The sequence below is a fragment of the Centrocercus urophasianus genome, unplaced genomic scaffold (genome assembly GCF_019232065.1).
Source record: "Centrocercus urophasianus isolate 14NV4802_14NV808 unplaced genomic scaffold, USGS_Curo_1.0 seq_12, whole genome shotgun sequence".
NCBI classification, from domain to species: Eukaryota; Metazoa; Chordata; class Aves; order Galliformes; family Phasianidae; genus Centrocercus; species Centrocercus urophasianus.
In genome coordinates, this window is record NW_024884364.1 from 32,002,456 (window position 1) to 32,029,327 (window position 26,872).

Consider the following 26,872-nt stretch of genomic DNA (forward strand, 5'->3'; position numbering starts at 1 on the left):
ATGCCAGGTGTCTGCCTCAGGCTGAGTCATTTCAGCTGGAAGGTTGCAGCTACAGCTGTCTGGTCACTTCCGAGAATAGGCAAAGAGAGTTGAAATGTAAGGATGTACTGCATTTTCATCATACCTTAAAAGAAAATAAAGAAATAAATAAAAACCCATTGTGAAAATCTGAGTAGCCTCACCATGGCTTTCATGTTCAGCGGGTGAAGACACAAGCATCAAATGCTCTTTCTGTTCCTATGGAAAGTCATCAAAAGAGTGCCCAAATTTGAATGTACAGAGGAATAGGGGAGATCATGGGGCCAACAAAACAGAAAGGAAAACCAGCCTCTCTTACTAGGCATGCAGACAACAGCAGCAAGCAATGGAGCAGAAACTCAAAACATTGCCCAGGATAAGAAAAGGGGCTTGCAGAATTGGACTTAGGAGAAGCAGAAGAAAGTCAAAAGTTGGGATTAGGCTTGCAATGGGATTCAAGAGGTTGTGAAGGCTGGTAAATTGAAGTTGGAAAATGGCTGGAAATGTGAGGTTAGAATAAAAAAGCAGTTTGGTGGGATAGAGAACTATCAATGAGAGAAGACAACACAATGGAGAGAGAAACTAGAAGCCAGTGGAGATAGAGAAAATGAAGACTGGCAGAAAGCAGGGAGTCTAACTGCTGGCAGAGAGGAATGCAGGGAGCTCTGAAGGTAAATACCACTTCTGAGTCATGGGAACAAGGCACTGGGAAAATGAAGGCTGAGATGAGAAAGATGTGAAGGGCAGACTGGTTTTGGAATGCAGAGCAGAAGAGTAAGGATTAAGACGAGCTGGAGACAGATCATACTTTGATCAAAAGCCCATGTCTTCTCCAGAATATTCTTCTCCTCTATGTAGGATATCCGCCTGTAATAGTCTTCTGCTGTCAGCAGATGTATAAGAACTGGCAAACCACTAGAGCTGGGTGAAATAAGGACAGAGAAACTAGTGCTACTAAGAATAATTTTGTTTTTGGCAAGGACCCATGCTGTATCCTTAGCAAGGCTGGTCTTGATGAGTACTTTTAAGGATGTCAGTAAATGCTGTTTCCATTTACAGAAGGAGAAGAAGAGGGTGCTCAGTTTAGTCTACAAAGAAGCTAAAAGGAAACTGCATTTAACACAGGCCAAAGTAAAACATACTGAAAGGTGATTACAGCTGTAAAGACAAGCATCTGACAGGTAAGAAATATCAGAAATTCAGTATGAATGTAGAGCCTTAGCCTCACCCATTTATGTATGCATTACATTGTGGGTAGATTTCATCACTGTTGTCAGAAATCAGAGCTGGCCAATTCATTTGTCTAAATGATAAAAATAAATGCCAAGATGGCTTGATTTCCAAAATGCTCCTCTAGGACTCAGGCACAGTTCCAACAGTGCTGCGTCTGCCAAGCAGAAACCTGCTTATTTTCCTGCCAGCATATTCAGTCAAATTTCCATCAGTTATCTTACAGGATTGCTAGCTTCCAAGATTCAGATCCAGAGACAATGGACAGGTGAAAGGTGAGACAGGCCCCACAAGTGAAAGTAAAAAGGCAAGAAGGCTTCACGGTGACTGAGAATAAGGGGGGTAAAGGGGAATAGTTAGAGATAGTTTATAGAAGCAAGAATGTAGAGCTTGTTAGAAAATAAGGGATGGCAGACACTGTGACTGGGATAGTAAGGGGGATGAAGGCCATGAAGATAAAGGTTTGAGAACAGCCCAAGGACATTTGGCAGGGAGGTGATAAGATGTCCATGGGGCAAGAAGAAACTGATTTGGGGGGATGCCCCCCGAAAGGCCAGGAGTTTACAGTGAGAAAAGTCAGAAGCCTTCGCGAGAAAAACAACAAATCTTCATCCCACAACCCACTATGCACGCACAAGAGGGGAGGGTCTGCATGCTAACGAACTCTCAGGGATGTAATGATTATGTATCTGAATTCTGGGAAAACTATTGATTATATATTAGTTTTGCCTATATCCGTACCATGGTTTCTCCAGACAGTGTGCAAATTAGGTGGATCTATCCCCCTTGCACCCAGTGTCCGCGCAGCACTGAATGAACTGTACCTGCTTTGTAATCTTACTTGGGTTACAGAGTTTGATTCCTCACGTCAACAGGCAAGGGATGGAGAAAATGGCATGCCACATATCTCTGGCCCAGTCATTTGGCAATGCAGGCCTTTAGGGTATGTGCCCATGTGGTCAAGAATATCAGATCTTCCTAAAAATGCTGCAGCAGATTTAATGTAATCTTGAATTGATTCCTCTGATCAACAGTGAAAAGAAGTACCTGCCTCAAGGTCAAATAATACAGAGATGATAGGCCCAGATTCAACCTTTTGGCTTCCTGACAGCCTGCCAGGTGCAGAGCAAACTCTGGTTCTCTGCCAGTCAGGATTTCATTCAGAAGTTTGTTGTGAAACTTTCTGTTCTATCTGAGATCTTACAGTGATTTCTAAAGAATATCCTCAAGAATTTGCTTTCATTTGGATACTTATAAATATCTCAAAATACACTACAGAATGGGCAATCCTTTTGTATTTAATTACATGCTCATGCTGTTGCATATCCTTATTTGAATGCTGCTTTTGATGAAACCTTATTCAAGACAGAAAGAGGATGCTTTATATACTAGAAAATTTGGAAAATGGGTGTAAATGAGGCAGAGGATAGCAGACAAGAATGGCCACTTGTGTACATAATGCAGAAAAGTGCTTCCCTGTAGAGCCAAATTCTGTATCTACCTTTGTCATGGATCTCTGAGATGATGATAATTAAATGACTTCAGTCCATCTTTCCCAGTGGGTAACCAGTCTGGATAATGGGACTTGTTTAAGAAAGACAAAGAACTTGGAGAATCACAGAATCACAGAATCACACAGAATCACCCGGGTTGGAAGGGACCTCAAGGATCATGTAGTTCCAACCCCCCTGCCTAGCAGGGCCACCAAACACACACATTCAGATCAGGTTGCCCAGGACCCCGTCCAACCTGGCCTTAAACACATCCAAGGACGGGGCATCCACATATTTAGCATATTTATTTCAACTGGAGCTGCGCTTTGTGCATACAAATGCTTTACAAAAGCAAGTAAACTGCAAAAAAAAAAAAAAAAAAAAAAAAAAAAAATCAAGCTATAAGCTTCTGAAATTGAACACAAAAAATAGGTAGATAAAGATTTAGTTTGTGCCACAGCTGCCATTTTCCAAAGACATCCCAAATGCCCAGGTGGGTTTTGAAAAGGGACTCAGTTCTGAAGTACTCTGATGCCACAGATGATCAGTTCAGAAAAACTCATGAGGAAACTGGTAATTATGTCTTCGGAACAGAGTATGAAGGAAACAAAATACAAAGTTACAGTTCATTAAGTATCACCTATTCTTAATCACTAGTCTGGGGTCACCCAGTAAGCTTGTAGCGGAAATAAGAACAAACCAAAGGATCCACAGTGCTGAACACAAGCAATAATCCTCCCTCTGTTTCTCTGGAGATTAAATAAGTGGAGTGATAATACGAGAAGTTGAATCATAAAATAAGGAGATTTTGGCACTGACATTAACTCCTCTTATAATGTCATATCTCACAGTTCTTCTAAACAATGCAAGCAGAGCCATAGTTCGTATTTCTTGGAATAAACTGTAACTGTCTGAAAACTCATCACATTCCCTTAGGAATTCATAAAAGGAAAATGACAGCATAAACATTAGCAATATTTTGAAGCAAGCCATGGCTGACTAACCATCCCTGGAGGTGTTCAAGAAACGTTCAGATGTTGTACTAAGGGACATGGTTTAGTGGAAAATATTGGTGATAGGTGGACAGTTGAACTGGATGATCTTAGAGTTCTTTTCCAACATTGGTGATTCCATGATTCTACAATCTGCTAATAAGTTGGATAAAATCACAGTGTGGTTATGGAACAAAATAATATCTAACTATTTCAGCAAACATTGTACAGTACTAACCTCCAGCCACAGAACCTTGAGAACTTTTGGGGTTTATTAATACGAAGCTAAGCTTTGATATTTTGGGTTTAGCATATGAGGTCAGGAAAGTAACCTCTTTAAACAATGTCTTGGCAAGACAGGGCTTGCTGACTGCCTAGCACAGTCTCTGCAGCCAACTTTGGCAGCTCCAGAGGAATACATATGATCCTCACTAACACATCTGTTTTGCATGTGCAAATCACATTGCAATTCACCATTCATATTGCAACTTGCACTGTTCCAGTGCATCTGCCTTTAGACCACGTGCAGGAGAAGCCCGTACCACAGGTGCAGTGGCATCTCACCCACTCTTTGAATGAATCACATTTTTATGTTAGTTATTCAGACCACACACAGTCACTTTCAGATTTATGACCTGCCAACAGCTCTGGCAATTGAATATTCAGACTAAGGCAGAATATCTTCAAGCTGTAGGATGCAACATCACTGATAGAGGGATAATCATTGATGGGACTGACCAATTTGCATTCTAAGGTGGAATTGTCAAATTTGTAATCTGTAACTAACGGAAGTAACAACAATACTGCACCTAACATTCCCAGTGACTAGTAATGTTATATAACTGCTCAAGCCAAGGATGGACCACTGGATTATTTTACATGGCTATATTCATTTTTACCATCACTTGAAGAAAGGTATCATTTAAGAGGCAGCATTCCTCACCAGATTTACCACATTAAGCTCTCAGTGCAATAGCAACACAATTAACTAACTCAGGACACATTTCTTCAGCTCCCTCAATAGATCTGCAATATTTTTGTGACGTCAAGCAAGACACCAGATGCGTTAAAATAAATGGTTACATTAGCTTTTCATGATGCATGATATGATCAGTGGTCCTGTTGGTCTCAGGTGTGTAAGATGTTACGTCTTTCACAGAACAAATTGCTAGTAGCTTATGGCTAATCTCCTGACCTCTTGAAATAATTAGCAATCACTTCAGTTCAGATTGAAAACAAGAAAGAGCTAAACAAACCAAAGAGAAAGAAAATAAAGGCTCAGATGTCTGTAACAAAGCAATTTTACTTGCGATCTCTGTTTCTTATCTGAGAACAGACGCAGAAATTGACTTCTTCCCTCCTCTCTACCACCAAAAGAAAAAGAGCCAAGGAAAAGCTCCAAAGAACCTCAAGAATAGTGAAATTACATTTCATCCTACAGGCTCTCATGGGTGGACTGTAGAGTGGTCCTGTTGCTCAAAACCAAGTGCAACTGCACTAAGGTTTTATGTCTTTTGTGTCCCTGTGAATAGGTCTGACCATTACCAAGATCAGAATAGCCTGAACATAATGCTAGGAAAATTTCTGTTCTCCTTTATTTCTGAAGTACTTAAGCTTATCCTCATTTGGGACTATGTTAATAGATTTTAAACATCCTGTTAGAATTTATTTATAGTACTAACTTTCTACAGCATCAAGGACAGTCAGAAAAATCTGCTTAATAACAATTAATGTTTGTAGGTCCTGTCTCTTGTTTATCGATGGAAAAACATGCTTCAAAATTCTAATCTTGTTTAAAATTAGAACGTTATTGACTAATGAAAATGTAGACAGCCACTTAGCAGAAAAAAGAGTCACCAGTGAAATTTAGGTCACAAAGTATTCATTCGCTGACCAAATTGCTGTCACGAAAACTGCCAACAGAAAGCTTGTTTCCCATTAAGAAGCAGTCTCCTGTTAATAAGCAATGATCTCTTAATTGAATAAAGGAGGGTAAAAATCAAGGAAGACCAAGAAATAGTGCCTGATTATTATTTACGTCATCATTAAAAATGAACAGAAATCTGGATTAATCATCTTAAGGATTCGTTATTTAACTGACAAGATAATCTTACATGCTCTGTCTTGCATTTCTATAAACTACAAGCCATTACCTCAGCTCGAGTTCTCCAAGTTACCCTTACCTTTCACTGTCACGTGAACACTCTGGCTGGTGGACAGCTGGGGCTGAACAAGGACATTACATGTGTATTCACCCTCATCTACCTCCTTCTGCACATCTGAAAGCTTCAATGTCCCATTGTTCTCAAAAGCCACTTGACGATGGTTAAAGGGAAGCAGGTTAGAGTTCTTGTACCACTTGATGGAGTAATACGGGTAGCCTATTACACGGCAGTGGATGTAGGTGTCCCGTCCTGCTATTGCTGTGATGTTTTTCATTGGTCGAATGCTTGCTGGCCCTGGGAAAGTAAAAAGGAACTCGTGAATATAGGCACGTCTGTTTGAGAAAATAGACTGTTTTTTTTTTCTGAATATACCAATGTTAATGACATTTACAAATGCGGCTTGTACAACACTTAGTATTTGACAGTTTCTGCTTTTAAGAGCCATTTAAGCAGTTTCCCTAATCTTTGTGTGCTCTAGTTTTTCCTCACCCTGCAGCATACATACTAATTATGTGTGGGTATATGTTTGCATTATCCAACACTCGTCTAATAAAATCTTTGCGGCATTACAAATTAAAAGTCTGAGGATGATTTAATTAATGTGAAATACTAGCACTGATACAAAGCTAAAATTCTGTTACACATGAGAACACTGACAAACTTAGCATTTATTTTGACATATATGAAGTATAATACCATGACGATGGGTATTATGCCATGTAAAGCTAGAAATGCAAGGTAAAGTATAGTATACATGAATAATTACAATCAATGCTGGACAAGTAAAGGAGGAAAGGAAAAGAAAAAACATGCACAACAGGACTAAAGTAAAGAAAATGTGAATTAGTAATGATGAGTACACGAAAAAGAGACTACAGAACACAAAGAGAAATCTTCCAAAGTTTAACCACATCATACATTTTCTGGGTCTGGGAAGGCAGGTTGGAAAAAAAGAGAAGAGGAAGAAAAGGAGAGGGAAAACAGTAAGTTGGTTTTGGCATTCCAAGACTCTTTTCAACACATGCAACAATCTTTTTCTCCACTACAATGAGTTATGTGTGTTTTTTTGAGGAGCTGATTTGACAAGCACCTCTTACGTTTATTCGAGCCTGGTACAGGACGACTCCAGCAGAGTTGTTGGCAGTACAGCGATAAACTCCACCATCTCGAACCTGAGTGCTAGAGATGTTCAGGTAACTGACCACATTCCCTTCAGAGGTGATAATCTGGCTGATACGATGACTGCCATCCTTCACAATGGGATCTTCATCCAGTGTCCAAGTGATGGTAGGCAGGGGGGTCCCCTTCACATTGCACATAAGGGAGACTGGCTCGCCTGGACTCACCACTTTCTCACTGAAGGCAGAAATGATTTTGGGAGTACCATCTGCCAAAGTAAGAAAAGGAAGAGAAGAATGCTTACATGCTGTAAAGCTGTTCCCTCTATCCCAAAGCTTGTCACAAGACAAAATCTTTTTTAGAAGACATGTAAATAACTGTATTCCTGGACATAAGTTTAATTATTGAGAGATGGAAACAAACTTTGGTAGATTACTTATGCAATTCTTTCCTTACTGAAAGTTTCTTTATCATCGCTAAGAAACTCGACAGTGACTTCCACTCAGGAAAAAGCACCTGAATGGAAGGATGGGGGCTCTGCAGGGCTATATGAACTGTCAGGTTCTTGCAGAGAGGTGTCAGTCATACACAGTTCACCAGTAATGACATGCAACAAACCCCTCACATGCTTTGAATTTTTCCTTTCCTGGTACATTTCATCTCCTTTAAAAGCTAAAGATGAATTCTGTCAATGAGCCAGGCATAACTTGCATAGGCTAATTTCACACAGCTGTGTCAATTCAGTTTAGTCCTGACCCACATTATCGCATTTAGGAAAGTACTGAATTAAGCTTTTCCTGAATAGAGGCAGCAAGTAACAATAGTGATGCCAATTTCTTTCTGTGGTCATTTTGTGTTGCAGATAAATAACCTTATGTGATGAGAATGTTCAAATAATTTTTCTTGTTATTCGTGTCACAATGTACTCATCCTCTACCAGACAAATGAATAAAGAGAATGCATGGAGACAGAAACTTTGAGGTTTTAAGTAGGAAGCAGGATTAAATAACCACCTGCCCAGAGAGCTCAGAGGAATAACACTTAGGAATGATGACACTCTGCTATTAGTTAGAAAGTTCCTTCTGAAATCACGTACTACATGCTCTCCCTTGAAAATTATACTTTCAAAGCTGTATCTATAAGGGATTTCAATATAATTGGGGGCAAAAGTGCAAGAGGCCACATGTCAAGAGCAGCGTGCAGAACACAGCAAGCATGCTAGAAGTTTGGACAGCAGTTTTGCCAGCTACTATCTGATTTTATAGAATCAAGAGGCAAGTAAGCTAACTTAATTGTCCTACAGTGTTAGCATCTGCAAGAAACAGAAGGAAAAGGCTATTCATTACCTAGTGAGGGTCCAAAGACACATGAAAATACGTCTTGTATATGAAGCCCTTTATGGTCAACTCCTTTCAGTTTCATACAGGCCAGAGGTTGCCAGAATAGGATTAACAAATCTCATGCTCTATTTGAGAGCACTATGTACTATATACTGCCTCCTTACAAACACTCTGCTATGTACTTACCCTCATGTTTGAGGGGTTAAACCACAATAATACCCTTGGAAATCATAATTTTTACATTGCAATTACAGTACAACATCACTCTGAGAAAATAGGCATGATAGATATAAAGCCAGCCCCAAAACATGCTGAGTCACAGTGAAATTAAAAATAGTGCCGAAATATTCCTTTGCTTTCCAAATATGAAAATCATAAGGTACTGCCATTCTCAGACTGCTGAAAGACCTCAGATAGGAAGAGGGCATTTTGTTTGGTTTGATTTCATAATTTTCTCCTCTTTCTTCCTGTCTTGTTTCTGTCCCATCAGTTGTGTGACAAGAGATTTTATTTATTTATTTATTTATTTCCATCTCTGACTCTCTTCCTTTCCTTTGCTGTGTATTAGATACTGTCATCCCTCAGAAAACAAAACAACAGCAATAGGAAAAAAGCTTTTTATCCTGAAAGGAAACTGTCACCAGACCAATAAATCTTTGAGTGTGCACACCATGTACCTCTGCCATCCCTCTGCTTCTTCTTCTTTTTTTTTTTTTTAATTCAAGTGACAGGCTTTTTTTGGAGATGAAAGCAGACAGTATTTTCCCAGCAAGACCCGGGTGTCTTTGAAATCTTTCCTGCTGTTACTCTCTGATAACCTGCACTCTCTCGACACTGCGATAGATTATCAATACGCTCTTTAGGCTTTGTTAGTCACAGGAGATGGTTGCCGAGGTAACTTGGTCCAGGCAGGTAATCTCCTCTTTTTTCTGTAAAGACTAAAAATAGTGTCCATGCCACAACTGCACTACATTCTCATTAATGAACTGGCTCTGTACAAACTGCCTGATTATCATGTGGAACACTGTGTCAGGTACTTAATATGATCTCTAGATCTTCAGCCCATATGCCCAACCAGAAATGCCATACCAGGAAGGAAATGTCTGGTCCTGAATAAGGATCGCTTATCACATGTCTTGTTGAAAAAGTAGTGTAAAAAAATCAACACCATCATCTCTAAAAAAAAAGGACATTGAAGACTATTCAGGAGGGATATATTTTTCAAATCAATACCTTCCAACAGTTTTCTTCTCTTCAGAGTAGGGAGGCACAATAACATCTGCCGACAGCTCAAAGGTACCCTCTTCTCTTGCTTAGAGCCTCCTGTACTTCACTTTACAAAAGTGTTACAAAGACAACGTGTAAAACATGGAGATTAGAATCACTAAACAGGTAGTGTCTCACCTTCTAATATTACTTGAACATAGTCTTGAGCGGACATCTTGTCCTTGCGCACAAAGCACTGGTATGCTCCACCATCACTCTTAGCCATGCCATCCATGATAAGGTTCTCCCGGTTGATCCCAGTGATCCGAACGTTGTTACCAGGGTTAATGATTTCACCATTACGGTACCATGAGAGCTCCTGGTCCTCAGTTCCTGTCACACTGCAGGACAAGGACACTTGACTACCAACACTGCTTTTTACTTTCCGTGGGCTGATTGTGGCTTTTAGTGGTTCTGCAGATTTAAACCAAAACAATGGAGAGGGAAAGGGAAATAGAGAACATTAAGTATACATCTACATTTACATGAGAGTAACACCTTAACCCTCAGATAAGACAAACAACATAAATCACATCCATATCCTTCTGAAAAAAAAAAAAAAAAAAAAGCAGCAATAAAACAAACTTTTAAAATCACCACAGATTATTGTGCTTGCTCTGAACAAGCATTTCCCCCAAGAACATCCATGACACAAAACATAAGGATTAACCTACTTAACATATGATATAACCCCCTAGACTATGCCTAAATGAATGGTAGGAACAGATCTACTGAGTAACAGCATTGTTGCTAAGTGGCAATCAATGGTACTACATCTTTTGGAAGGGCAGGATATTACTTTGGATTAGTTCAGTGTGGACTTTCGTACTGGTGTATTAGATGCATTTCTGAAGATCATCTTCTGGTTTCATTTCCTCCAAAAAGAACATAGTTAACAATACCTAATGTGAACAATTGTTGTAAATGACAATTACAGTACCAGATTTGTTTTTAACAGTGGAAGTACTTACTGAAATGTTAACAACAGATGCAGTCATAAACATGTGTGGGATCTATCCTCATGTAAATGCCTCTTTGCGTGGGCTCACTAAATTTTCTGCTTTAACACAGAAAGATTGCAGTATTTTCAAGTCAGTCTTAAAAAGGAGTAGAACCTAGTTAATAACACGTGTTTTATATTGCAACAAAAGAGGATGAAAAGATTTGGAAAAAAGTCATAAACGTACATGTGATATTTATCCCATTTTTAATAATTACCAACACTCCTGAATGCAGAGTTTATCTCATGTTTTGTGTATTTTGGTTCATCCTTATAAAGATAATGGACTTTTGTGAAATACATATTCATATTAGCTTCTTGTGTAGGTTCAGTACTACCTCTGCCACTAAGAAAAAAATGTGTAACATATTTCCTTTTTTAGTTGTGGATAATCAACACTGATGTCATCTCTCATAATAAATATGTACTATTCTACTTTTTTTTTTTTTTTTTGCCAACTTCCATATACACACATGCATGTGTATTCCTACATAAAAAAAATCCACAACCAAATCATTCACTTTACAGAACATTTTATAACACAGAAGTTGCAATAAATCTTTACTGCTTCTCCAATATATATTGCCAAAAATTACTGATCTGCTGTGAACAGAGGCCTGGAAAAACACACGTGCCAATGACTTCCATCCTTCCAGATCATAGACTCTTATGTAACAGTCTTTTTGTCCAAAAGGGTTCAGATCAATAACTAATCTGTGATCACATGCGTGTTACAATCACTGAACATTTACTATAAGCAGGTCAGAAAGGCTCAAAACTGTGAACAGCCCAGTAGTACCACCAACATCTTACAGATTCAAGAAAGTGATGAGTATCTTCCGTTACACAGAAGAATAACACTGTTTTCCCCAAGTCTTTCTTCCTGCCAACCTTATAAGAGGATATCTACTTGCTGATCACTGAGTCCATATGTAAAACACATCACTAGCATCTGGGTATACTTTCAGTACCACCAGCAACTCCATCACAATGTGTTTCTGAAAGTTTTAATTTTGTGTCATACTGACACAACGACAAACTGAATTTTAATGCATAAGCTCATCAGTTATAACTCACAAATTTTTGATCTGTAATCTTTGTTTTATTCTGCCCAAATCCATCATGGGTAATTATTGGTGAAGACATTTTAATGGTCTGAACTGTTCTTTCTTTCCCGTTTGCTAGTTGTGCTACACAGGTGGAAATGTTAGTTCACAAAGTGTAATTTCTATTCCGGGAAATCATTTCTTTTTAACAATAGAAGAATAACACTTTTCCAGTGCAGTGCTTCTGAGCAATAATTATCTTTGCTAGAATTTGTGAAACATTCAGAATATTCACACATGAATACTCAACTAAGAGGAGGTATGAGTATTCAATATTACTGAACAGCATGAGTCATGGCAACAAGAGTTTGGTAGCTTTATTCATGAGAACATTTGCGATTTCTTTTTAAGCATCCAATTGAAGATTCTAAATTACATATCCTCTGTGTGATAAATTATATAGCTACATTATGAATTGCATCTATTTGCACTTCTGATCGCTCAATTGTCCAACTAACTCATCTCCCCAGAGTCTAATATCTAACGGTGCAAAATTCTGAGAAGTTTAAGCATTGCTAAGGTAAAGTAACAAAATGGAAGGTACAAAAAGATATAGCAGCACCTTCCCACATGCAAATGTCCAGGCAAGAAGCAGTGCAAGAGCTTCAGTCAGTCACAGAACTTACGTTTTACATATAGTCGCCCTATCATCTCGGCAGTACCATAGTTGTTCCACACCTCGCAGACATAGTTGCCGGAGTCTGAGGGACGCGTGTTCTCTATCAGCAGACCCGTAACTGTCTGCCGAAACCTGCTGTCAGGCTCCCAGGGAACGTTGTCCTTCAGCCAACGATACTTTGGTGTGGGGTGCCCTGATGCTTTGCAAGGCAGCTCCACTCGCTGTCCTGCCATGGCTTTACGGTGGTCAAACCCATCTAGAATAGATGGAGCTGAATTCGCTGGATCTGAAAGAACAGAGATTTTCAAGGGGAACATTCGAATTATTGCATTTACTAAGTAGTATGTCAATATTTATTCTCCTGGCTTTTTGACTCTCTAGCCCAGTGTTTTATGTACTACAGTTTGGTACTGTGCCCCAGCCATCAACCTGAAATATCTCAATGGTGATGGCTGGGATCCAGAAGCACATACTACTAAAACACCTTATGACTACTAGGAAATCTTCCTACTGGATTTTTTCCAGGTGGCAACCATTTCTCTGATCATCCTTCATATCCTCTACAAGAAGAATGAAGAGCCAAAAATGTGTTGCCTGACCAATAACTACAGTTATTCCTCCACTACTCAATTAGAGTGAAGCCAACACTCCCCGTATTTCTCGGTGGTCTGAAGGCTTTAAATTAAAGGCACAGTTGTCTACATGTATGCGTGATTACAGTTTGTCCTTTTAGTAGTCATTGACTTAACTGGCTCAGGTACTGCTCACAAGGAAGCTGCAGCAGATCCTTATCAGGAGATGAAGAGATTAAATGAGCAATCTGTACTAAATTCAAGCTATATTGTATAATTGCTGCCTAAGATAGGTAGTTTAAAATCTTAGCTGTATCTACATGAACTCATCTCATGTATGCATCTTCCACAGGCCTGGGAGGATACACTTGAGAGCCAAATATCTATACTGCACTAGTTAGAGGCTCTATGCATGTTATTCTGTCAATCCAGAAACTCAAATTTTGATGCTAAATGGATGGGCTAAGTAAATTTTGTGTGGATAGCTAAGTAAAATTCCAAATGCTGAGTTCAATTAAAGAATAATGAAAGATTTTTTTCTGTTCTGTAGTTGAGCCGTTAAGGGCAACAGCACATTCTGTTTACAGTAACTTACTGCCTGTCTCATCAGAAATATGTCAGCCAGTAGTTAAACAGATGAATTTGCATGCATCAGTAGCCACTGGGTTCATATTTGGCATGGAGGAATTTATTTTTTAGCTTGCCATGCTGTTTATGTCTGGCTTAGTGAAGGAACATGCTGCCAAGATGCTATTGGAAAGGCCAATGTCAATTTGACTAATTGATTAGCCAGCTCCTTTTTCCCCTTTGGGATCATGAGGCATCTATGCTTTCTGTGCACAAATTTCTCTGTGTAGCCTGAGGAATTAACTCCATAAAAATGTAAGTATGTGTGGAATTACAGCTATGGCTGTTAGCAAGAATGCATCTACATAAAAACAGCTTCTTTAGTTGAAAATTACAATTAAATAATGAAAAAGTAAAACTGACTTTTAGAGTTATTGCCTGTACATTACTACTCAAAACTCCCAGTATCGTTGTATTATCCCAACATGTTTTTAATTTCAAAAGACTGTGTGGAGGACATATGTGGTTCCATTTGCAACTTCTTAAGTATGAATATATGAAGTACCATACGGACTTCAAAACAGGGTAGAGGTCACCAGGGGAAAAACTAAGGTAACATTAAGGAAAAGATGTGGCTAACAAACACCACGTGTTGACAGTTTCCCAGTTTTCTGCAGAGAACCACACTTGCTTCAATGCCAGGCCCAGGTAAAGTGTGACTTTACCTTGAATGAGAAGCTGGTGGTGGCAGCAAAGCAGCATGCCTGGCTCCCACACTGAGGCAGAAGCCAGGAAGGCCAGCTAAGCTGCCTCAGGAGGTGGGGACAAAGGCAGTAGCTGCCATGGGAAGCATGTCCTGTCTCTGCAACTACCATTTCTTCCCTTTCAAGAGAAACCCACCCATCCTCAGGTCATCTTTTCCAAATTAATATCATTTTGTTTTTTCAAAAATCCCCCAAAATCCTCAAGAACCTCCATCTGCAGAAAAGCTGAACTGAGATTTGCCTATGTTCTTTCAAAGCTTTGAGATGGATTTTATAGAGAAGATATTTCAAATATATTAAGGGAAGCACAAAATATAACTCAGGTGACTTGCTTTCTTACACTGTCTTCTTATATACTTAAGTAGATGATTAAAACATCTCTTTAGGATGTTTGTGGAAGAGACTTCTGGTTAGAACTCATACATAACATATATTCTAGTTAAGTAAATAAAAAGAAAAGAAAAGCACAAAAAAAAAGTACCAGGATTCACAAACAATCATCTCCAGTGAGGCAAAGGCAAAGTAATATATCCCAATTACAATATCTGATATGGGCTGTTTTGAATGATTTCTTTTTACTGTGCTTCAACACTCAGCAGCAAATAACTTCTGGCAAGGACAAGGGGGAAGAAAAATGAGGCAAAATACTGTTATACATGCTAAAATATTCTCCTTTGCATCTTTTCTTAAGGATAAAGCAAGAAATTCATTATGCTTTCAATATCATGGGGTTGGTTTTTGAGGTTTTTTTTGTTTGTTTGTTTGTTTTTTTGAGGGTGGAAGGTTAGAAGGAGTTCAAGAGTTCAGGCTCCATGGCTGGACAAGATTATTTTTGGAAATGCACACTATAATGGGCATTAGAGGAATATTCTTTAGCACATTATTTGTCTTGGGTTTTATTTTGAAAGCCACATGATTTCAAAGATATGTTCTTACTGCCAATGCAATTTAGAATTCTGCTTTAGACATAGGCATACTAATTATCCAGATGTGTATTTTCTTATATACACATTCTCTTCTTCACTCTTTCAAACAGTCAATAAGCTTAATACTTCACTACAAAATATGGCCAAAAGAATAAAATCAATATCCACAAAAATATTTAATCTCCAATTAAGCTAAGAATATTTATGGCTGTAAAAGGCAGGGAAAAATTTACATTTGAAATGTAAAAGGCAGGGAAAAAATCACAAGGTCCACTATGTTCACGGATTCTTTGATCTCAGTTCTGTAAGGACTCGCTATTTTACAACATAATAAATTCCACTAAAGATAACCAAACCAAACCTGTTAGAGAAGTATTAAGAGTCAAACTCTGCTCATAATTGCTATCCAGAGCTCAGCATAGCTCTAATGGAGAACAATTAATCCCACAGAATTCAAAAAGGCAGTCATTGTACACAGGTAACATTTCTTATTTTGTTTTTGTCTGTTGAGGGGACCAGAAGAGACAAGTCCGGAGAGGGCAAGTCTTTTAGAGCGCTTATTATGAATTATAAACAATACTGAGCTTTCAGTTCTTTCCTCTTTTTCAGTGAAATAACTAAAATTTTCCTATGGTAACCAAGGTACAAGCCTAATTTTATGTATGTTACCACTGGCTCATCCGTAGTATGATTTTATACAGAAGCAGACCATATTATGGAGCCAGCTAGAAGGACAGGACCCTGCCTATTCTTGTAAGACCAAAGAAGGAAGATTGCTCTGCAGAAGAAAAAAAAATTCTTTATCTGCCTGCGAAAAGGAAAAGCCAGAGTTTTGGCCACCGGAGACAGACATCAAGAAAGAAAGGATCTGAATGGTAAGTGATACTAACCTGTTCAATCACACTATTTTTAGCATTAGCATCTTTAAGTACTAATTTATGTGTTCAGAAGACTCCAAAATATTTTGGCAATGTTCATACTGGAGAAGGGCAGGAGGTGTATTACTTATACAAGTCCTTGTGCTCACCTCTGACTCCCTTAGTGCACTCAAGGTAGATGATAGAGTTGAGACCTAATTACTGGGTTTGTTTGTTTTCTGATAAAAAGACTAAAAAAGAAGAGGATAACATCAAAAGGAGAATGCCACAGTGTTAGGTTGTGAAGGTCCTCAGTTCCAGAAAGACAGGGAACTCTTAGAAAAACTCCAATGGAGGGCCACAAATACGATTAGGATTCTGGAGCATGGCCCTTATGAGGGTGGGCTGAGAGATCTGGGACTGTTCAGACTAGGGAAGAGAGGGCTGATGTGATCTTATCAGTGCTTGTAAATATCTAATAGGTGGGAGCCAAGTGGCTGGGGCCAGGCTCTTTTAATTGGTGGACAGAGATAGGACAGTGGGCTCAAACTGGAGCACAGGAAGTTCAATCTGAACTTGTGAAAAGAAAAAACTTTACTTTGAGGGTCTCAGAGCGCTGGAACAAGCTGCCCAGAGAGGCAGTGGAGTTTCCTTCTCTGGAGATTCTAAAAAACCACCTGGATAATTTCCAGTGCAAGATAATTTAGGGAACCTTCTTTAGCAGGTGGTTGGCTTTGGTGATCTCCAGAGGTCCCTTCCAATCCCTACAATTCTGTGATATTCTGGTGGAACAGTAGAATTTAGTTATAGTGAAAAGGAGAAAAAACCTCTATGAGGCATTCAACATGATGGTGGACTTGTCTTCTGTAATAGAAGAGAGACAGGAGAGAGTCTACTGTCAGCTGACTTTGTGGATCAGAGAATGAAACTGCAGATTTGTGCACATGCAAATACAGTCACAGGCATCTAGCAGATGTGGAAGATGGAGAAGAGCTATTTGTATACAGATGTATTTGAGAGTAAGTTGCAAACTCATGCCTAGGGGCTGCTCCTCCTTCTCACCTCATCCACAAAAGGCACCTTCTCTCAGTAAGAAAAAATGAGAAGGGGAAATTGAAGAAATATCATATTGACAACTCAAGTGTTTTGCTCTGGGAGGGACAGGGTGATCCTTCTTCACAGACATGACAATTAGTAGATGATTTAAGTTTAGAAGAAAATGTGAAAACACCTCAGTTACCTTCAAATTTTCCTGTTGCATTAGGCCATTTGCCCATAACAGCCTCCCACCAGCCCTCCTGTTTATCTGCAGTACCCTGAGTGTCCTGAGCCTAGTCACATTTCTGTTCTGGCTGGAGACTCCTGGCAGCAGGAGAAAACACTATTTGCACTGAGGAAGGAGCATTTGAAATGAAAAGGAAGGCTGAAATGCACCTCGGCTAACCTGAGATGCCTGCAGCAGAAATACCTACAGTTGAGCTAAATGACCTGAGCTCTTGCTGTGATTAACAGAGAGAAATAGGCACCATGGGGCGATTCATCTCACCCCAATATGGGCAGTTGAAGCAGGCCAGACACATTACCACTTAAAGGGTCTGCATGTCTGCATCCCCTTCTGTTTTAAAAGGGAGGTTAAGGGGACTAGATACTTTCACATTGAATGTCTACCTTTAATGGGATAAATCCCATCCACAGGCCTTTCACAAAGCACTCTAAGCCTACTAAAACTCACTGTACTAAGTGCCAAAGCGAAGGTGTACACTATCTGCCCTTTGGAAATATCTACTAATGGTAGGAAAACAGAAAAAAAAAAAAAAAAGGATTTTAAAACAGAGAGAAGCAATAACCTCACAGTGGTCCAACTCTACCTTCCTTTTGATAGAAAACTTGGTTGTTGGTGCATATGGGCACAACATCATGCCTTGCCAGTTCAGCATACTCGAGATAGGCATATACAGTACTTATTTCAACACAATATTTATAAGGCAGTACCTGATACAAAAAGTCTTGCACTGTTGCTTTGTCGTGTTTCTCCAGTGTATCTGTGCCTTGTGATACATCGGTAGTTGTACAGTCCATCTTCATTCTGTACGTCTAAAATATACAAGGCTCCCGTGGATGTGATGAGAAATCTAGGTCCTGAAAGACACAAGAATTTGCAGCACTTAAAATATCTACAAGTTGTTAATGTGTTCTGCTTCCTCGCACTGGAGGAGGGAAGATGCAGGCTAGAGTGTTCTGAAGATTTCGTTGCCAGAGTCTAGAAACAAGAAAAGCCTACTAGGTCTGCTCACTGCAAATGCTTATAGAGATATGAATACCCGTACTTCTTACTAAAAAGAAAAGGATCTGTAAGGAAAACATGGGGAATGAAAAAAAAAAAGAAGGGTATTCTGGTACATATCACAATTACAAAACAGCATCCAAGAGGTATCTGAAATAGAATATAGAGTAAAAAATTGAAGCCACCTTAATTTACACGGTAGAGTGCTATGGTAACGTACTATAAGAAATGTACACATTAGAAGAATTGCAGCCTGTAATTAGAGTAATACATGTAAGCAGGTATAGGGGCTCTGCATCTGAAAGAAGGGCTTTAAAAAAGCATACAATAATGGAATGTGTAATCTAATAATCCAGGAGTTTGTTTTACTTTTGTTGTTGTTGTTGTTGTTGTTGTTGTTTGTTTAAATCCTACACAGAGAGGCTTATTTCAGGAAGAAAAACAAGCCCAGGAAGACAGTTGCCTCCTAAAATTGAACAAGGCTGATATGTTCAGGGCCAGCATTTTTCCCAGTGCCCATTCATAATGAAAATAACGTACCTGAAATTCTCAGCAAAATACATATTTTTTATGATTGACTCCAGAACATGTGGAAAATGTCATGGTACATATGTACACACCTGCAGTTTGGATCATTTGACAGCTTCAAAGGTACATCTGTTCTGTTGTAGATGCCTGTTCTAAGGTCAAGGACACAAAAAAGCCAACCTCTACATTTGCTCTAAAGCTTCTCCCATACTAGGACATGTGGAAAATCATGTGGTTGGAATGCATTGCAAACCTAAGCCTCACAACTGACCACTTCCTTCTTTTCAAAAATATGGAAGTCTAAGCTATGTATGGTTTTCTGAAACTTTCACACTAAAGAAAATATACAAAAGGGAAAAATGGAAGAAAAGATCACAATATCTTAGTTATTTTTCTCTAAGTATCTGATAGGTGTTAATACATATATACCCATACATAGCTATTATAAAATATCTGTCTCCCAAACTAAGGGAGAGAATACACAAAGATGAAACACATATTCGGTAATATGCAGTAAGGAATATTTCTTTTTCTTCAGTGCTCCATTTGAGCAGTGACTTCTTAATAATTGAGTGTAGTCAAGGTGCTTGCTGACAATTGCATCAGTGGGAAAGTAATCTGGCAGATAAAAGACAGAAAGGAAATGGCATCATTATGGAAAGCAATCTCCTTTAAATCACAGTCTAAAAGAAGAGGAAAAAAACACCTTAGGACAAGACTGACCCTTAAAACACAGAATACTGAATAAAGCAACCTCAGCCCACCTCTCTCATTGTATGCATACTGAATTATAAAATAGCCATGCCTGTGACCTGTCTTGGCTGATCCTGTTCTCCTCAAAGTCAAGGCACAAGCATCGAAGCAGTCAGGTCACACCTTTGGAAAAGCACATGCCACTCTGCACATACTCTTTAAAAGTACATGGTTTGTTCTAACAGCCTGTACCATTAATAAGAAATGGGTTAATAAAACAAATCCATGGCACGACAGAATGAAGATGCTGAGCTACTAAGTGCTACCAAGGGGCTGAGGTGGGTGAGAGCAGACCTGAAGGAAAACTTGAAGGCAACAGCACTTTCCCCAGCCATGAGCTGTCAGTGGATAGTAATACTGCATTCCTGCCTAGGGGAGTGAGTTACTGACTGGGAGGTTGTTCCCTCTTATATACAGACCATATTGATATAATTTGCCCTGAAAATTTGAGTGCTAGCAAAACGGAAAGCTTATGTTTCAGCATATTACTTGGAAATAAATGTTTGGTTGAGCATAGTAGAAGAAGCATGTGAGTAGGTAATATTTTTTGTTTCACAGCCAGGTGTCTGAAGTGCAGCATTGTAGAGGTTACAAGAGAAAAGCAAAGCTATCCTGCATTTTATCTTAGAATATGTTCTGTTCTAATATTTTGAGGAAAAAAGTATGTACCATTAATAGATTTATTCAACAAAACGTTCTACCAAGCTTCTGAATTACTAACAAGTTGTTTATTTTCCAGTCTGAAAAATAGCTTGGCTTGACCAAAAATATTAATCACATTTTCTACAAATGACTGGCAGCTAACAGCTACTAGCAACCAGAAAACATCTGGACCACAAGATTGCAGGCAATTGGCTAGTGCATCCCACAGCCATCATGGAACTGCTCTTTAGCCCCCATCAGTCATACAGCCCAGTTTCAAATCCACAGCTGATGATAATTCTACCTCCTCTTATGGGGGCAGCATTGTGTCAATTAACAAAGAGGCAATAGTACCTGATGGTCAGAGAATACATTTATTTTTGGTGATTCTCACAGTACAAGTTCTAAACATAGCATACCTTGTGCAGAGCGTTTTTTAGTTTTCAGTTACTCAAACATAATCACTCAGCCTATTTCACCTCTTCTCCTCATCACATACATACCCTCCATCTGTATCCTTTACAAGGTTCACCACTATTTCTATATAAGAAACAATATTTGGAGCTATGGTGTGAAAACCCTGGGTTATTTGATTCTTGTGTCACATGCAGATTCTGCACAGCTAAAATATTCAAAAAGCAAATCTACCTTTACCAAGAAACATATTACAAGGACTAAAGGTAATTAAAACATAGTTGTCCCCTTTGGTCTACATTCAGCATAAAATCACAGTTTCTGGAGACAGGAATCACAATTAGGGACTTTACTAGGGGGTTAATGCTGGGTATTCAGCAAAGGCAATCTCTTCTTGCTTCTCCTTCCAGCTGTGTGAGCATTACATAGCACTGTATTTCAGGCAGCACAGCCACGTCAACTGTGTGCTTGCCCACAGCAATGCCACTTGCCTGGCAGGGCTGCCGAACAGGAGCTGTACATATGATGCAGACATTCTCTGGAGCCCAATCAAGACTCAGATCAGATTTTTTAAGCTGGGGTGGATATGAGTGGAGAGACTGCTCAGGTGATTTAACATCACAGGACCAGGAATACATGTAAGTTAAGAAGGTGCTAGTGAAATGATTGCAGTATGTCTGGTCCCTCCAGTAAACCTGCACAGATTTTGCATTTGTATCAAGCAGCTGGAACCAAAACAGCTGGGAAGTAGAAATGAGCCTATTGTAAAATGGCTTCACGCAACTTTCTTTTCCTGGGCTCCAATTTCAGCTTTGCTAAATAAACATAATTCCAGTTTACACTAATGGAGGTCCCTAGTAAGCACAAGTTTAAGATTGCACAAACATGTCCAAAGCTTAAAAATGCATTCCGTTCTCCATGCTTTTCTAAAACGTGCAAAATTTTCAGTTATATACAGCCTATACAGGCTATCACCAGTAACTCTGAGGATAAGCTTCTCACAAAGGATCAAATCCATGGCTTCCCTTTTAAGTGCTAAAAGTACACTTGCTCAGTACCTCAACACAGCAAACATTGCTCTCACTAATGCTTACATTGGAATCTGAACTAAGGAAACACACAGAGTGGCTACCGCCATGCTGAAGGCTATATACAGAACTGTGGGCTACCTCTAGCTCACATAATACTGCCTCACATTTGCAGCTTTCCAGGCAGCAAGCTTCCTCCTGTGCAATTACATATCTGATTCTCTGGGTCAACCAGTGCTGGTACACTTACTAAAAGTTCGCCACATATTGAAAGGGGTTTGTAAAAGCAACGCAGAGCCAACAAATTGTTCAGTGTGACCCTTCCGTGTTTTCTGGAGAAGTTAGGAATGTACTTGAGCTATCTAACACTGCTTAGATCATTTTCTCTGTTGGAAATTACTCAGGCAATTGTATAATAAAACCTTCACTTAATGCATTAGCTAGAGAATTTGCCTCACCCTCTTTAAAGATAACTGAAAATAAATAGTTATTGCCACATGCCAGATGTTATCCTACAGTGTACATTTCTCACAAACACACATTATATGTAATTGCAGGGCTATAGCATTTTCTTTTCCTCTCTTCTTAATATATTTTGCATACTTATGTAATGCTTTAATAACCAACTGCTACTGTAAAAATGCTAGACAGAAAAGATGACAGAAAAATAAAAGGAGAAATGCATGTAATTTCTGTCATCTTCTAAACGGAGAGTATTTTCATTAAAAACGACAGGCTGTCAACTGTGACAAAGCTGAAGTGCTGAGCGCTCTGTGTTCTGTACTTCAAAAAGTGTTTAGAAAAGCACCAGGATGGGGATCGACAAGCTTTTATTACCCTGTTGATCTATGGGAGTGTTCTGTTCTGGAAGCGCATTTAATTTAATCGCTCTCCCTTTGCTGTAACAAGGTCTAATTTTTTTTGACTTACCTACTTAATATGCCAAATAAGGTGTATTTTTTTAGTGGAACATCCTCTCGGATAAACTGAACTTTCCGTTTGTTTGGCTGTAGGCAGACTTCAAGGGAGGAAGACAGAGAAGCCTCCTCCAGAACAACTAAAACGAACAGTGTCAAAATATATCTTATAATTCCCATTTATTACTCTCTCTCATAAATGTTTATATTAATGCTTTGAAAACTTGATTATAATGATTTCAGAATCTGATTTCCACACGTGCTGAGAGCTTGCATCTCTTTTGTTTTCATTGTTTGGTGTCTTTGAAGATCTGGCCCTATATCTGCAATATGTCTTTCATTTAATGGCTTCAAAGAACATTAAGTGCCCTTAAGACCTTTTGCCTTGCCTAGATAAGCATAGTAAAACATTATTTTTTAAAATTCAAAAGCTTTACAAAGAAGCTTATTGAGATAAATACATTGATGGAATCCATCATTCTTTCTTCAAGGTCCCATCTGTCAGTAATACATAAAGTTGCCTTGTTGTGAGACTAAAAAAATATACAGATCCAAAGACTAGAAAGAACCATTAAAGTCAGTTATTCTCACCTTTCATGCTTCACCCATTAACTCCTGCATCAAATCCATATCTGAAAGTTAAGCTGTAGCTTTTTTAATAAGACACTGGTCTTGATTAAAGACTTACTGTAGTGGAGAGCATGTGATATACTCCTGGGTAAATTATTCCAGTGGTTAATTATTCTCATTTTTCAGAGTTAGAGTATTGTTTGTGGTCTGTTCGACTTTGACCCCAGCTATTGGATCTTACCATGTTTTCATTAAAGATTTTACAGTCAGAAATCTTCTGCCCATTTAAGTATATGAGGAAATTACATCTTATACCACACTTTTCCTTAATTAGTTACATAGATTGAACTTCCTCACTCATTTAATGTGAATAATTCATATAATGAAATATTCCTGCAGTTTTTGACCAGCACCTTAACAAGTTTTTGATGTTCTTTTCAAGTTTGGATTAGCTTAATTAACAGTTCTGGTAATAATGAATGCAAAATGTCACTGTTCTTTTACATAGAGATTTCCCTTCCATTTATGCATGCAGAAATTGTGTTAGTCCTCTTATTGATGCTAACTTGCTTGAATTATTTATCAAAAACTTGGGTTTTTTTCAGACTTACAAGACAGATTTCCTCCAATCTGCAGATACAACCTACCATCTTTCTTTCTTGATATTAGTATTGACTGTATGGAAAGCAACGTCATCTTTACCATCTTTATCATACAATCCATTCTTCCTACATAAGTCAATAAACCATACGTTGATTTACCATTACAAAAACATTTGTGCAGTTAGTGTACTTTATCAACAGGAAACAGTATTTCCTTTACTTTTTACTGAGTAAAGAACTGGCTAGAGGACCAGGCCCACAAAGTGGTGGTGAATGGAGTTAAATTCAGCTGGCAACTATCACAAGCGGTGTTGTGGGTCTGTTCTGTTCAGTCTCTTTACTGAAGACCTGGACAATGGCAGTGAGTGCATCGTCAGTAAGTTCACAGATGACACGAAGCTGGGAGGACGTGTCAATCTCCCTAGGTGCAGGAAGGCCCTACAGAGCAATATGGACAGGATGGATAGCTGGACTAAGGCAGTAGGATGAAGTTCAACAAGACCCAGTGCTGGGTCCTGCAGTTTGGCCACAACAACACCAGGCAACTTCAAAGGATTGGGGCAGAGTGGCTGAAAGACTGTGTGGAAGAAATGGATCTGAGGATGTTGGCCAACGCTCGGCTAAACACAAGCCAGCAATGTGTCCAGGTGGCCAGGAAGGCCAACTGCATCCTGGCTTGTATCAGAAATAGCGTTGCAAGCAGGAGCAGGGAAGTGATCATACCTTTGTACACAGCTCTGGTGAGGCCACAACTCAAATGCTGTGCTTCTCACTACAAGAAAGACATCAAGGACCTGGAGTGTGTCCAGAGAAGGGCAACAAAGCTGTGAAAGGTCTGGAGCACAAGTCTGGTGGAGAGTGGCTGAAGGAATTGGGATTGTTTAGTCTGGAGGAGGCTCAGGGGAGACCAGAGATCAGCCTCTTCACCCATGTAACTAGCAATAGGACAAGAGAGAATGCCCTCAAATTGTGCCAGGCGAGATTCAGGTTGGACATCAGGAAAAATTTCTTCTCCAAAGGAGTGGTTAGGCGCTGGAATGGGCTGCCCAAAGAGGTGGTGGAGTCCCTGTCCCTGGAAGTGTTCAAAAAATGTTCAAATGTTGTATTAAGGGACATGTTTAGTGGGGAAATATTAATGGTAGGTGGACAGTTGGACTGGATGATCTTAGACATCTTTTTCAATCTTGATGATTCTATGATTCTAAATTACATTCATTAAATGAAATTTTATGATTTCATCCGAGATATTATAAGATAATTTGTTTTGAAAATATATATTTCAAAGCAGTAAAATTCTGAAGAGAAGAAAGAAGGAAAAGAAGGAAACTGGGTCATATCTTGGATTGATCAACCTCAATCAAGGGCCCCAAATCCTATGACATTTTAGAGGCATACCTCTTATTTTACTATCTGCTGACTAGCACTCTGAATAACCTAGTGACTTCATTAAAATTTAGTTGCATTCGTAAATCATGTATTCATTTCTCTAAGTGTGAAGAAGTCACATTAACAATTATGAAATTGCTCTTATGTAAGGTTTTAATGCCTTCCATTAAACTGTATGATATCAGAGATTAAAACAAAATTTTACAGATCTTAGCAATAAGTTAAAATAATTCTGTTTAGGTTTTCTATGTGAAATTGTTCTCATGTATAATTCATAAGAAAATGTGAACACTTTCCCATAGAATGAGTGTAAAATATTCTTGTATGAAATTGAGAATATTTTGAAAATTGTAACATTAATTATTCTTCTATCATGCTTTTTTTTTTTTTTTTTTTTTTTTTCCTTCTGGTTTGGTTTAAATTTTAAAAAAGAAAAATTTTAAATTTTTAAAAATTTTAAAATTAATTTTTTTTTTATTTGATTTTTTTTTTTTTTTTTTTTTTTTTTTCCCTTCAGCATGCTGGTACTCTTTAAACAGAAGAAATGTTATCCTCGAAATGGTTTAAAAAATCATATTTGATTTTCCCTTTGTTGGAAATACATCTTATGGCATTATGTTATTGCTGTCTAAATTAGGTTGATAAAAATTAACAGAACAGATGGCTGTTCTAATTGTGTGCAAAATGATAATATAGAACAAATAAACTTTTATCAGCTGTACCTTTCTTCCCCACTGGATAGAACTACTTCTGCTGGCAAGTTTCTAGCATGACCTGTGCAAGCAAGGGAAGAAACCTTCCCACAGAGCCAAAACAGAGAGTAACCTACCACAGTTTCATAGTACTGCTGCAACATCATTCTCAAAGCAAAACAGACTGCTGCTCTGGGCATGGAAAATGTGCTAGAAGCATCCATCCTGAAACAGTATGCTGAAGTCACAGACCTGCCAGCGCTTTACATAAACAAACCAAAGTTCAGATGAGGAAATAGACACGTGTAGGAAAGGAGGAAGGTAAGGATTTCAGTTTTCCAAGCACCACTCACATAATGTTTTCAGCCTACACCTGGAGTGTTGCTCACAGTAAGTGGTATAGATGGTCCAAACATGGCTACGCTCCTCTGTACAGAACAGCCTTCCCTTTTAGAGATGTAGCCAAGCTTCTAGGCGCCACTTGCAGACATTACAGAGAATAAAACTAATTTTTCTGTCTCCTCATATTCTCTCAGATCTGGGGTCTACAGAGTCCCCATTATGGACACAGTCTGCAGTTAACTTTCAGTAGAACAGGAGCAGGAGAGAAACTGCAGTATAGCCCTGCAGCCAATTAACTTCCTTAACAAATTACACTGACATTAAACCTCCTTTGCGTTAGCACCTTTGCCCCTCAGGCATACCTGTTGAATTAAGAAATACTTATTTGCACTACATGGCCTAGTTCTCAACTCTCACAGATCTGGATTTTAGTAACTGGAGATGCCACCATGACTCTGTGACTCACTTTCCAGATGAAAAAATCAGTCATGAAGTTTCTCAGGTGCCACCAGAGGGAGATGTCACTCGTAAGGAATTAAGGTCATTGATTCCCCAATTTATCCTGACACAAGGGAAAAAAAAAGCATAAAAGCCATGAGAAGTGTCTGATTGCACATTTGAATTGTTGTTCCAGACACCTTAAAGTTCTTGGAAATACATCCATCTCATTAGACTGAGCT

At 38.8% G+C, this 26,872-nt stretch overlaps 1 protein-coding gene across 4 annotated transcripts in view; it reads right to left on the reverse strand.

Annotated features, from left to right (window-relative positions):
• Positions 1-26,872, reverse strand: part of DSCAM (DS cell adhesion molecule) — a 381,453-nt gene that overhangs the window by 157,770 nt on the left and 196,811 nt on the right. For all 4 annotated transcript variants that reach the window (XM_042810976.1, XM_042810977.1, XM_042810979.1 and 1 more), the window contains exons 3-7: positions 18,027-18,173; positions 12,356-12,634; positions 9,762-10,037; positions 6,989-7,285; positions 5,917-6,192 (exon numbers count right to left, since the gene is read on the reverse strand). In XM_042810976.1, the coding sequence (XP_042666910.1) occupies positions 5,917-6,192; positions 6,989-7,285; positions 9,762-10,037; positions 12,356-12,634; positions 18,027-18,173 (1,275 nt within the window). The remainder of the gene's footprint in view (positions 1-5,916; positions 6,193-6,988; positions 7,286-9,761; positions 10,038-12,355; positions 12,635-18,026; positions 18,174-26,872) is intronic.